The 14,342-nt window shown below is 32.9% G+C and overlaps 1 protein-coding gene across 2 annotated transcripts; it reads left to right on the top strand.

The window, feature by feature from the left end:
- Positions 1-660: 660 nt before the first annotated feature.
- On the top strand, positions 661-8,936 carry LOC139521123 (F-box/LRR-repeat protein 21-like). 2 transcript variants are annotated; one of them, XM_071314425.1, is made up of 2 exons: positions 661-810; positions 7,283-8,936. In XM_071314425.1, exons 1-2 carry the CDS (start codon positions 764-766, stop codon positions 8,697-8,699), a joined length of 1,464 nt encoding a protein of 487 aa, XP_071170526.1. In that variant the 5' UTR covers positions 661-763; the 3' UTR covers positions 8,700-8,936. The 2 variants fall into 2 exon arrangements, with proteins under 2 accessions (XP_071170526.1, XP_071170527.1); XM_071314426.1 differs by lacking the exon at positions 661-810 and adding an exon at positions 5,376-5,514.
- The last annotated feature ends 5,406 nt before the right edge of the window (positions 8,937-14,342 follow it).

Raw genomic sequence — 14,342 nt, forward strand, 5'->3', positions numbered from 1 at the left:
CATATCCTTCCTTGTCTTTAAATGACTTCTTTCCGCACAGGAACTTTAAAGATGGACTGGTATTCATGGGACATCCAATAATGGATATATATATAGATGTAGAGTTATTTGAAATTTGGTTTTGTCAATTTGTTCTGCCATCCAGAAGACCTGTTTTTATATTTCATGTCATTTGATAACAATGACTCGTAATATAACATCCATTTGATTGATTTTCGTATCTTTAGTTAAAAAAGCTAGATATAGTTTTGATGAGCAGAGGGGCACTTTGTAATTTATATTCTTTATCCCAACCATGGGTGTCAATGGTGAAAAAAGAAGAGCACTGATGTCAAGCAAAACGATGGGTGGGATTGTTGAAGCAGAAACAGCAATAATAGTCAAAACGATGGATGGGTGTAGAAGGAAGAGCAATCATAAGCAATATAATGGGTGTCAATTGTGCAGAAGGAAGAGAAATAATTAGCAATACACGATGGGTTTCAATGATGAATAAAGAAGCGCAATTTAAGTAATACGATGGGGTCATTGGTGAAGAAGAAAAAGCACGGATAAGACATACGATAGGTGTTAAAGGTGGAGAAGGGAGACAAATGATTAGCAATACGAAGGGTGTTAAAGGTGGAGAAGGGAGACAAATGATTAGCAATACGATGGGTGTTAAAGGTGGAGAAGGAAGAGCAATGTTAAGCAATACGATGGGTTTCAATGGTGAAGAAGGAAGAGAAATGATTAGCAATACGATGGGTTTCAATGGTGAATAATGAAGAGCAATGTTAAGCAATACGATGAATGTCAATTGTGTAGAAGGTATTGCTTACTAATACCTTAAGAGAACATATGAGTTAAGTTCTGGGTTTTGTATGGTTTGTATGGCTCGATATTATTTTCTGAGTAATTTTGTGAAAATTTACTGTTGTTTTTCGTTTGATGTAGTTTGGTCTGTCATTAAGAATTATGATTTTGTATTTAACATCATGATCTTAAACAGCTTCTTAAATACATACAGTAATGTTGACGTGGATTTTAATCGGCTTGATGAAGATTTAATTTGATTTAACTGTTATAACATTACTTTTATTCAGCACGTTAAACTGAACCTTTCTATGAAGATTGATTTGAACTAAGAGTGGAGAGAATTGATAGAAGGATTATACTTGTAATTCACTCTCGTGTCTATTTCCTCCTTAATGACAATGGCTACTTTCATTGGTAGAGTTGTAAGTATATTCACAAAAAGATTTAAAGCGAAGTTCGACTTGGGAATACCGAATAGATCATTAGGAAAAATGATTAAAACTTCACAGCAAGGAATCTCCACATCTCTTTCAACTGAAGAATACTAGTTAAGCATTTTTGTTTTGTAATTTAGAAGGCAATGTGTTATTGTGAAGATTATTCCCCTCTGATTCCGACTGTAATTATAAACACTATATATGAAAGAAGATTTTTTAATTTGCTTCATTTCCCTTTCTTTTACTTTTATCATTGTTTAAATATTGATTTAGAGCACATCTCGGATAAACAAACGTGGTCTTTTCCGGATATTCATATCCGTTTAATTTAGTTGTTTGTTCCTTAATTTCCAAGTTAGAGAAAATAAAACTACAGATGCAATTGTTGTTATGTTGAATCATTAGGGAATTGTTCTTGCTTCTTGTGTGTATTTTTAGATGTAATTCGTCTTAATGTTTTGACAAAACAGAGATCATTTGTTAAATAAAATATGTTGAATCATTAGCGAATTGTTCTTGCTTCTTGTGTTTTTCAGATGTAATTCGGCTTAATGTTTTGACATAACAGATATCATCATCATGTATGTATTATTCTTGCAACCTGATATTGTTTTATATCAAATTTTGCATATCAAAGAGAACATTTTTAAGATCAGTAGTTTGATCTTTGATATTGCGGAACAATTTGAGACAAGCTAGATAATTAGGTCAGTAATATAGGCATTTTATGTAATTTAAAGACGTCAAAGGGTTTGCATAACATTGGATATCTTTGGAAATTTTATCAATGTTAATAAATATATAGAATAAGGAGATCTGGTTTGATTGCCAATGAGATGACTGTCCATCAGAAAAAATATATGAAGGTATACAGAAAAAAAAAAAAAATCAGAGACGAGTGCCTGTGGTAGATTAGTAGGAATTCGCATACTTTGTCCATTAAAATATCGACTGTTCGTTAGAAAATAAATTAACAATTGTTAACTTCTGTTAGGATATGTTAGAGTACACATTGCAAACTCTCGATCTGATTACAATGATAGAGAATACTGGTCAGAGCCTTCGACATGGTCTCTAGACGAAAATCAATAACACATTGCTATGATCGAGAATACTGGTCAGAGCCTTCGACATGGTCTCTAGACGAAAATCAATAACACATTGCTATGATCGAGAATACTGGTCAGAGCCTTCGACATGGTCTCTAGACGAAAATCAATAACACATTGCTATGATCGAGAAGACTGGTCAGAGCCTTCGACATGGTCTCTAGACTAAAATCAATAACACATTGCTATGATCGAGAAGACTGGTCAGAGCCTTCGACATGGTCTCTAGACGAAAATCAATAACACATTGCTATGATCGAGAATACTGGTCAGAGCCTTTGACATGGTCTCTAGACGAAAATCAATAACACATTGCTATGATCGAGAATACTGGTCAGAGCCTTCGACATGGTCTCTAGACGAAAATCAATAACACATTGATATGATCGAGAATACTGGTCAGAGCCTTCGACATGGTCTCTAGACGAAAATCAATAACACATTGCTATGATCGAGAATACTGGTCAGAGCCTTCGACATGGTCTCTAGACGAAAATCAATAACACATTGCAATGATAGAGAACACTGGTCAGAGCCTTCGACATGGTCTCAAGACGAAAATCAATAACACATTGCTATGATCGAGAATACTGGTCAGAGCTTTCGACATGGTCTCTAGACGAAAATCAATAAAACATTGCTATGATCGAGAATACTGGTCAGAGCCTTCGACATGGTCTCTAGACGAAAATCAATAACACATTGCTATGATCGAGAATACTGGTCAGAGCCTTCGACATGGTCTCTAGACGAAAATCAATAACACATTGCTATGATCGAGAATACTGGTCAGAGCCTTTGACATGGTCTCTAGACGAAAATCAATAACACATTGCTATGATCGAAAATACTGGTCTGAGCCTTCGACATGGTCTCTAGACGAAAATCAATAACACATTGCTATGATCGAGAAGACTGGTCAGAGCCTTCGACATGGTCTCTAGACGAAAATCAATAACACATTGCTATGATCGAGAAGACTGGTCAGAGCCTTCGACATGGTCTCTAGACGAAAATCAATAACACATTGCTATGATCGAGAAGACTGGTCAGAGCCTTCGACATGGTCTCTAAACGAAAATCAATAACACAGTGCAATGATAGAGAACACTGGTCAAAGCCTTCGACATGGTCTCAAGACGAAAATCAATAACACATTGCTATGATCGAGAATACTGGTCAGAGCTTTCGACATGGTCTCTAGACGAAAATCAATAAAACATTGCTATGATCGAGAATACTGGTCAGAGCCTTCGACATGGTCTCTAGACGAAAATCAATAACACATTGCTATGATCGAGAATACTGGTCAGAGCCTTCGACATGGTCTCTAGACGAAAATCAATAACACATTGCTATGATCGAGAATACTGGTCAGAGCCTTCGACATGGTCTCTAGACGAAAATCAATAACACATTGCTATGAACGAGAATACTGGTCAGAGCCTTCGACATGGTCTCTAGACGAAAATCAATAACACATTGCTATGATCGAGAATACTGGTCAGAGCCTTCGACATGGTCTCTAGACGAAAATCATTAACACATTGCTATGATCGAGAAGACTGGTCAGAGCCTTCGACATGGTCTCTAGACGAAAATCAATAACACATAGCTATGATCGAGAATACTGGTCAGAGCCTTCGACATGGTCTCTAGACGAAAATCAATAACACATTGCTATGATTGAGAATACTGGTCAGAGCCTTCGACATGGTCTCTAGACGAAAATCAATAACACATTGCTATGATCGAGAATACTGGTCAGAGCCTTCGACATGGTCTCTAGGCGAAAATACATAACACATTGCTATGTACATGATGTAACGTTTCATATTTGGGTTCTTTCAAAGCATAAAGAAAGAAGATCAACATAATCTTCAATCTTAATTATTTGAAACACAGGAGACAAATACACGTTAACGGTTCTTTTACAAGGTTGTCAATGGAGTGACATTGTGATGTGGATACACAAGTATCAGAAGCTACGTCAACAGGAAGAACATTTTTAGTATGCACAATAGACCCTTATTTGAGGAAAGGAAACAGTTTGTTTTAAACTGCATGGCTTGTCGATTTTCACCTCTGCTGTCGGGTGTCTCAGACAAACAACTGAGAGGCACTTATTACATGTCCTGTTGTTAGAGAGTTAGACAGTGCTATCTAAGAAAATATTAGTTTGCCAGAAATCAGTTGATTGTTGATGCATGGTTTTTTTCAGTGGTTTGTTTTATATATGTGCATGATGTTTTTCCGACGTAGTCGGTATAGTTTCGGTTTGTGCCATTTGAACTTAAGGACGCTTAACTATGGCAACAGAAAACGCATGCTCGAAAATCCTTTCTGTGATTGGACAAAATGCTGTCATGGTGGGTGATTTGGTTGTGTTTGAAAAAACGTTTCGTTAATTACATCGTGATGGAAAGCAAGTGAGAAACTATAAATATTTGAACTAGATCTTACAAAGATTTATATTTTTATTAAAATAATTGTTTCTCCAATAGCTCTGTGTGACAGCTGATTATTCGGGACAATTATATAATTTTTAATGTAAACTTTGTTGTACGAACGTACATGACTTTTAGAACGCACCTACGCATGTGAGATTTCCGCGGGGTTTTGGTGAATGTAAACAAAAAGATACGAGGACAGAGAATACTGAACACAAACAGAGAAAACTTTATTTAAATGGTATCTTTGTGCTTCTGAAGGTTATCGAAATGATAGTTTTAAACATATACTCAAATTTAAATACGTCGGATATCTTTTTTAAAGATAGTTCTTGTTTCTTTTAAATTGTTATGTTCGGGGTTATGTTTATATGCTTCTGCGATATGCAAGTTCAAGTAAAGATTTCATTGTCTATGTCTGATTCGTTTGAACAAACTAGCATTTGAAATTTACATGTATAGCTTGTCATGTGTTTAGGTACCCAACTGATCCCAATGCAAGAAGAACGTTTTTGTTCACTATCATTTAGATATGTTTTTCGGTTACAGGAATGACCACATTGCGTAACCATAATTTTATCAATAAACTTCCGTGTTATAAATAGATATATAATATGTATATATGTGTGTAAATTGTCTCGTGATAGATACTTCAATTATTGGAATATATTTTGTATTTACATACATTTCAAAGAATGAACTTATTCAATCAATATAATGGTACGTTGTTTTTATATTTAGGAAAAAAAATCACGTCCAGAAAATAGTATATTTTATTTGCAAAAATAGCAAAAGGGATTGGATACAAATTATACAAACTGCGATGTCTATTAATTTTGCCATGATGAAAAACTCTTCCAGGCACTGTTTAAGAATGTTAAATGTCTAATATTTTCTTACCAATATCAGATATAAATTAAAAAATGAACATATAAGTGGGATCGGTTCCACACAGCTCATATTCTACACCAAATCCTAAACCATACCATTATATTTGATCATATTTACAAACATTTGACATAACACGGTGATTAAACTTGAGAAAAACTGCATGAAAAGACATGTATCAGCTTTCTGCTCTAAATCTTTTTATGCAATTTATCCTGTTTATATTAATAGCATGTTTAGTAATAACTAATTACAGAACTTGAATTTACAATGTACATATATAATATATATAGAATCATATTCAAAACAGTGTAGCTGTGGCCATTGATTGACAACCTTAAAGTATCCCATTGACTGGGGCAGATTAGGTGAACGTGTGTCTGCAACGACAACTGCTCACTACTTAGGCAGCAACCATTTGATTTTCTGGGGGGGGGGGGGGGGGGGGGGGGGGGGGGCTATGGTTTTTTTTGGAAAAAAAAGTTTGTTTCCAGTTTTTGGAGAAAAAAATAATTTGTTTTGAATTCTGACAAAAAAAAATTGTTTGTTACACCCTCAGCTGCCACTACATGTAATGCTAAAATTGAAAGAAAAAAATTGTTTTCGACTTGTCGCGAAAAAAATAGTTTGTTTTTCGCCGCAGGCGAAAAAAAAAGTTTGTACAGAAAAAAAAACCATAGCCCCCCCCAGAAAATCAAATGGTTGCTGCCTTACTTATTCTAGAATTTAAACTGTGGGGTCACCAAAGGTTCTGAACGCCTTTAATATTAAAATAGTTCGAAAAATTAATCAGGAATAACTTTATGTTTTGATTTATATTATTGATATAAATCAAAACATCGTGTTATTCCTGATTAGTTTTTCTAATTTCTTTATTTAGGTGTTGTTCTCACCTTTTGTGACCCCACAGTTTAAGTGCCTTTAACAAGTACATAGTGAGCAGCGGTTGTTACAGACAAACGTTCACATAATCTGCCCCAGTCAATGGAATAATTTAAGGTTGTCAATCAATGGCCACAGATACACTGTTTTGAATATGATTCTATATACTTGCTCAGCTTGTGTCGAGATAAAAAATCCATTACTCCAAAACTTCCAAATCTCTGATAGACAATTTAAATTCTGATGGAACCAACACGTTAATTTTGTCGCATAACGAAATGTCTGATATCTACTGAAGTTAAGTATAAAAAAATACTTTTGAAAACATTAAGATTTCGGCACTGAGTAAAAGATACAAATGTTTAAGACCAATGAATCCAATGCCGAAAACGTATTTATGTTTGAGCTAGAGATGGAAATCTAAATTCCTTTTACTTTTTTTTTTGTCGATGATTGCTGTCTTATTGACATACATCATTTACATGCACTATCTTGTTTTCAATGATACAATACATATATGGTATTTTGTGTAAACAACAAAATTTCAGCTGAAAATATAACCATATATAGGATTTGTTGCAATCAATTTTTATGAAGGGTCCATTTCACTTTGTATTTGTTACTGTTGGGTTTCTTTTAAATTCATCCTTACCATACACGTTTTGAGTTCAGAATAAAACCTTCAATATTTCTTTTTTATTTCTTTTTGTTTTTGCAGTTTAAGCACAATGGCTGACTGGACATGTTTACCAGAAGTAGTACTTGGAAAAGTACTCAGCTATTTAGAAATACTCGATAAATTCTGTATTAGCAAAACATGCCGCTCGTGGGAATGTGCTGCTTTCAGACCCGAGGCGTGGGCGAATATATTTATTTCTGGAGAAAAGCTTTTACTTCAGATTACATGCAATATGATGTGTCTTGACGAAATGATTTCAGAACAAACGTTTAGCTCAGAACTTTTATTTTTTGTTCAAAAGGGTAGTCATCTTATAAAGAATCTAAATGTAACATTTTGCAGACAGTTTGACATTGAACTTTTTAAACAGATAACATCTGATTGTCAAAATCTTACATCTTTACAATTATCCATATGGTCCAATACGAAAGAGAAATTAGACATGATGATTCACGATTGCGTAAACAATTTGTTTATAAAAAAGAAAGATATCAAAGTCGTCCGAATCTATGATGTTTCTTCTGGTGCTTTTCCCAAGAAACTTTCAGATCAAAGTCCATTCTTTGATGGTGATGTTATTCCAGGACCCAATGTGTCGAAGTCAAAATATCCTACAATTCCATTCGGAGCTTCTCATGCACAACATCTTAAAGAGCTATGGATTGTCAATTCCTTTAAGTTGCATTCTTTAAGGAATATCTTGTATTTAGTAAATCTGAAAGAATTAGCTATTAATCCACAACAGCTTAATCATAGTCTTTTAGTTCACCTAGCTTCAAACTCTCTTACAGATCTTTTCATTGTTGCCAACGAAAACACGCGGGAATTTTACAACGAGGCTATTAACGACATACAGTGGAAGGATATTAGGAGGAATGGCCCAACACTTCGAGTTCATTGTTACTTTAGCTGCACCCATGAATGGGCTGAAAAAGATATTATATTTAAACCCAGCATGCCTTTGGCTTCGCTTGTTTATAGAAAAAACGTCTGGCTGCGGTATCCTTGTTTTATTTCTGATTTTATGTCGGCATATTGTGAAACTTTAGAAGAATTCGTAGATTATAGTTTATCAGAACTGACATATCAACAAGGATATGCCAAATCATTCCTTTCTAGAATGGACAATTGGGTAATTAACATTGCCAGAAACTGTCAGAAACTAAAATGGCTTACGGTTAAAGAACCTTTATCTAGTGCTTCATTAATTTTGATTGCGTGTCTCAATAGAAATATTAGACGTTTTCTTGTACGTGATGATATGATCATTTACACAAATGACATCCCCGATGATGTTTTTCCAGATGAAGTTATAAGAAAGACAGTAAGTCTTTTCCACGAAACCCCGGAGAAGCTTAATGAGAAGATGTCTGAAATTCTTAATACCAGATGGCGGCCATTGTCCAGGAGTAATTACTTTGCTATCCTAAACAACAAATACAAGAAATTTAAATAAACTATTTCTAAATATTTGTTTTATTCACATACTTTCAATGAATAATTGATACGAAAGATCTCATTTGAATACATTTTCATGAATTAGCTCTTTTAACCAGATGCATGCAATGAAAAATCTGATGTATACAAATTCTAATTTTCTCGTTTCTTACAATATCCATTTAGAGGTTCAGTAGTAATTAATACTTTGCCATCCTGAACAATACTTACAATAAATTTAACTGAATTATTTCTACATCTAAGTTTTATTCAAATGCTTTCAATGATTAGTGAAAATGAAGATAGTACTATATAAATTTTCATGAATTAAATTGCTTTTACCAAATATATATATACACAAAAATCCAATGTATGAAAAATTAGAATTGGTTCGTTTCTAGAAATTAGAAGATCTGGTGTGATTGTTGCGTGTTTTGAGATACCAGAATTTGTGGCGGTAAAACACTTACTTTTAATGTAATGCCCCTTTATCAATGGAAAAATTGCTGAATTTTTAGTTTCTGGTTTTTAACTGTTGTTTTCCTGAAACGAAATGTTATGACTCTTGTACACAACGTGTATTACCACAACACACAGATCAAGTTTAAATATTTGTAGCATCACTTTAACTCTTCTAGAGTTATGGCCCGTTATAACTTTATATGCTATGCAAACGGGGATCTCATCTTTGTCCCATGGGCACATTCCCATTTACTTTGAATCTAGATTTTTTAAAAACCTGTTTGTGAATTCTTTTTTTTTTAAATGAAAAATTTGTCCTTCTGTCACCATGACTAGAAAGTCATAATATAGCGAGTAAGTAAGTAAGTAAATTTTATTTAGAGTCGGCATATATATACATAATAACCTACGGAAGCGTATTAGCGCCACACATTTTATTTTTTTTATTTTTCTTCCTATGTTTGCGTTATAACGCAAACCTTTGCGTTATAACGCAAACATTTGCGTTATAACGCAAACCTTTGCGATATAACGCAAACCTTTGCGTTATAACGCAAACCTTTTGCGTTATAACGCAAACCTTTGCGATATAACGCAAACCTTTGCGTTATAACGCAAACATTTGCGATATAACGCAAACCTTTGCGATATAACGCAAACCTTTGCGATATAACGCAAACCTTTGCGATATAACGCAAACCTTTGCGTTATTACGCAAACATCTTTATTTCAATTATTCATTAAGTTTTGTATATATGTCCGTCTGTCATTCATTTCGGATGTGATTTACTAGTAGATAAAAAAAGAAACATACATACAAGGCCAAATCATTATAATAAATATGCATAGGAATAATGGAATAATTGAAGTGCAATTATAAATAAATTAAGACTGATTTGTGCATCAGAAAAGTATATAATTTAACAAGAAAATAGATATAGTATATAGTCATATTAAAATTGAAAGATCAAAAATAATGTCATACAATTGTGAAACCTCCAAGTCAAATAGACAAAATGATCTTTCTGCTTTAAAATGAATTATTAATAAGGAAACATTTTTTTTAAATCTCAGAATATGATCAAGATTCTTTGATAGAAAGTCATTGAATTTTCATTTCAATATAATGAAGTATTTTTAAGATGCTTGGGTAGCAATTTGAATAGAGAGAACATAATTTTATTAATGAAACATCTTCATTCTATACATTTATTGCCAAAGGGTAGCTTGTTTGAATGTAACCTACTTTACACAGTTCTGAAACGAGAGCTTACTTTGGAAGAATATTTATATTCGGTTATAGCTATATTAGCAGGGTTGATTTTTTTCTTAGGTATAACCTCAATTTACTCAATTTTCTTTGTAATATATATACTAGTAGTAACTTGGATATCGTTTTTGGGGACCTTATAGTTTGTTGTTTAGTGTGAGCCAATGCTCCGTGTTGAAGACCGTAATTCGGCCTATGATGGTTTACTTTTACGAATAGTGACTTAGATGGAGAGTTTTCTTATTGGCACTCATACCACATCTTCTTATATTATTATGCTCATTATTAGTCATTGATATGATCTAATTATTCAAGTAGTTTACTTTGCAATTACTACAAAGGTGATAAATTTTATTATATCCAGCCTCCTCCATTAATAACTACTGTTTCCTTTGAATCTTAAATAAGAAATAAGATAAAACAAATGTTTGCGTTATATCGCAAAGGTTTGCGTTATAACGCAAAGGTTTGCGTTATATCGCAAAGGTTTGCGTTATATCGCAAAGGTTTGCGTTATATCGCAAAGGTTTGCGTTATATCGCAAAGGTTTGCGTTATAACGCAAAGGTTTGCGTTATATCGCAAAGGTTTGCGTTATAACGCAAAGGTTTGCGTTATAACGCAAAAGGTTTTCGTTATAACGCAAAGGTTTGCGTTACAACGCAAAGGTTTGCGTTATAACGCAAAGGTTTGCGTTATAACGCAAAGGTTTGCGTTATAACGCAAAGGTTTGCGTTATAACGCAAACATAGGAAGAAAAATAAAAAAAAAAATGTGTGGCGCTAATACGCTTCCGTAATAACCAACAAAACATGAGCATAATATAACTATCTGAAACACAAAGTAAGTTCAAACTTAAATTAGTTTTCATTAAAATAAAACTTTGACATACACACACACTTTTAAAGTTGGTATTTGAATTTTGTAGTTCAAAGTATTTAAAAAAAAAGTATAATTTCCCATGGAATGGTGGTATATAGGGTTAAAAAATCAAAAGTTATGTTAGAACTAATTCCAGGAACAGAGCAAGATTTAATCTAATCAACATGATCAAGAAGTTCTTTAGAATTTTTAAGAATATAATAGAACAATAACATTATGGCTGGATCTTTAAAAGTACAGAGTCACGTCATATTAACCAAAAGAAACACAAAAAAGTCGCAAATAGAAAACACACCAGCAAAAAAAGAAAGATAATACAAACACATTGAAGGGATGTATAAGTACCGAGCCACGTCAAATGGATATCACAGAAAACAGACCAACAGCGTCAGTACGCAGAATCTATACCCCAAGACCATCATGTATTATTTGTGAAATTGATACAGAATATTTACCAACAAGGTCTTGGTACCTTCCCATGCACTTTTTTTTTTAGGAAAAGGACGAGACGTTCTATGACATACCCCTGGTTCAAAAAACTTCCTGCTCAGACACTGGTGATGTTTTACAAAGTCTGAGTAGGAGCTGCAAGCTTTTGATTATCGAATAAGTTGGGAAATGTATATCCCATATGCAGGTGAAGTTGGTATTTTGCTGCTAAGATTGGGGAAAGTTGATAATTTCAAAATTAAAATTGTCTCGTTTGTCATAGATTCTGGTACTGAGATGACTGTGTATGTCAAATTCGAGGTATAAGTATAAAAATGAGGCGGAGGAAGCTATGTCTGTTGTTTCTTTAATTTCTAGTTCTGGGGGATATATTGTCTGTAACATATACAAGCAGACTTTTCATCTGTATAAACTGATTCTGTATACTATTTTTTAAGTTACATTTGTACGTTGTTATTTGTATTAAAAGTTTTATTATGAATGAATTTTTTTATGAATGAATTTTTAATGAATGAATTTTTTTATGAATGAATTCTTTATTTGCAAAGCAGTAGTTACATGCTATAGCAACACAAACATATTTACATTGTTAAAAAACAACAGAGAACAATATAATAAGATACTACAATTGTCAAATGATCAACTTATTAGATGTGATCTAATCTACCAGGCAGATTTCTAATAATTACCTAGTTTAAAAAAAAATAACTTTCTAAAGATGTAGATTTTGTTTGATACAAATACATAAGTTTTGTCACATTTGGCCACGGACAGTAATAGTTTGGTAAAAACTGCAGCCGTACATGTCTATACACAGGACACACTAAAGTAAAATGGTACTCATCTCCTCAACACCTTTCATATTACAACAAGTACATAATCTGTTTTCTCTAAGTACATTTGTATAACGCCCCACCTCAACATTTAACTTCACAGTACCACTACATAGCTTTGTGAAAAAATGTGAATTATAATTATAATCTACGAAATCTTCAAAACAAAATTCTAATTTTTAAATTATATACATAGTAAGTTTTTCACAATCCTGTATAGATGCAAACCATCTTTGAATATATTGATCTTTTATCCTAGTTTTTATTACATCTAATGATATATTAATACCAGACTGCTGGTAACATACAAAGTTTAAACCAATACTAAACTATAGGTCAGGAACATTAGACACCCAATTAGTTTTACCAGTATTTGCATCTCTGAGTAACAATTATATAGATATCATACACAATAAGTGGTTTATGAGTTACAATTTTTAACCAGTATTTAAAAAAAAATGTTTTTTAATTACATTCATTGGCAAATTATTAGAAAGTTTTCATTCAAGAAACAAGAAAAATACTACTTAATGGCTTGTGTTTGTTTCCTGTTTACTAAACAAATAGCATAATATCCGCAAGAAATGAATTATAATAGATATGGTTTGCAATATTAGTGTTGAATTCATGCATAAAAATATGTTTTTTTTCTACATACTTTAAAATGTACATGCATGGGTAGAAATATCCATATAAAAGTTTGTAGAAATGTTCATAAAAATTGCACTTTTGCTGTTACAATTTACTCAATCTACAGCTTCAATTAAGTTCCCCTTAAATTAGTTATTGCATATTTAGGTAGAGATATTCATATAAAAGTAAGAAGAGATATTTATATAAAAGTTAAAATTGAGAATGAAAATGGGGAATGTGTCAAAGTGACAACAACCCGACCATAAAACAAACATCAGCAGAAGGTCACCAACAGGTCTTCAATGCAGCGAGAAATTCCCGCATCCGGAGGCGTCCTTCAGCTGGCCCCCAAACAAAATATATAATAGTTCAGTGATAATTAACTCCATACTAAACTAGTAAACAAGAAACTAAAATTAAAATACTAACAAAGGCCAGAGGCTCCTGACTTGAGACAGGTGCACAAATGGGGCGGGGTTAAACCTTTTTATGCGATCTCAACCCCCTATACATCTAGCCAATGTAGAAAAGTAAACGCATAACAAAACGCACATTGAATTTCAGTTCAAGAGAAGTCCGAGTCGGATGTCAGAAGATGTAACCAAAGTATAGTAGAGATATTTATATCAAAGTTAGTAGAGACATCATAGAAGAATTAGTAGAGATATTCATACAAAAGTTGGTAGAGATATTTATAGAAAAGTTGAAAGAGATAGTCATACAAAAGTTAGTGAAGATATTTATATAAAGTTAATAGAGATATTCATATGTTGGTAGAGATATTTTCACAAAAGTTGGTCGAGATATTTTCACAAAAGTTGGTCGAGATATTTTCACAAAAGTTGGTCGAGATATTTTCAGAGATATTTTCACAAAAGTTGGTAGAGATATTTTCACAAAAGTTGATATAGATATTCATAAACAAGTTTGGTGGAGATATTCATATAAAAGTCAGTAGAAATATTCATATAAAAATAAATAGAGATGTTCAGTTAAAAGTAAGTAAAAATTTTCATATAAAAATTAGTAGATATATTGATACAAGAGTTGGTATAGATATTAATATAAAAGTTAGTAGAGATATTCATATAAAAGTTAGTGAAGATATTTATATACAAGTTAGTAGAGATATT

The sequence above is a fragment of the Mytilus edulis genome, chromosome 4 (genome assembly GCF_963676685.1).
Source record: "Mytilus edulis chromosome 4, xbMytEdul2.2, whole genome shotgun sequence".
NCBI lineage: Eukaryota > Metazoa > Mollusca > Bivalvia > Mytilida > Mytilidae > Mytilus > Mytilus edulis.

What these genes read in the sequence shown, in the direction of transcription:
- LOC139521123 (XM_071314425.1), top strand. Translation starts at nt 764, where the DNA reads ATGAAGAGCAATGTTAAGCAATACGATGAATGTCAATTGTGTAGAAG. An exon ending in GAATGTCAATTGTGTAGAAG is followed by an intron (nt 811 to 7,282) that starts GTATTGCTTACT and finishes TTGTTTTTGCAG; the next exon opens with TTTAAGCACAATGGCTGACT.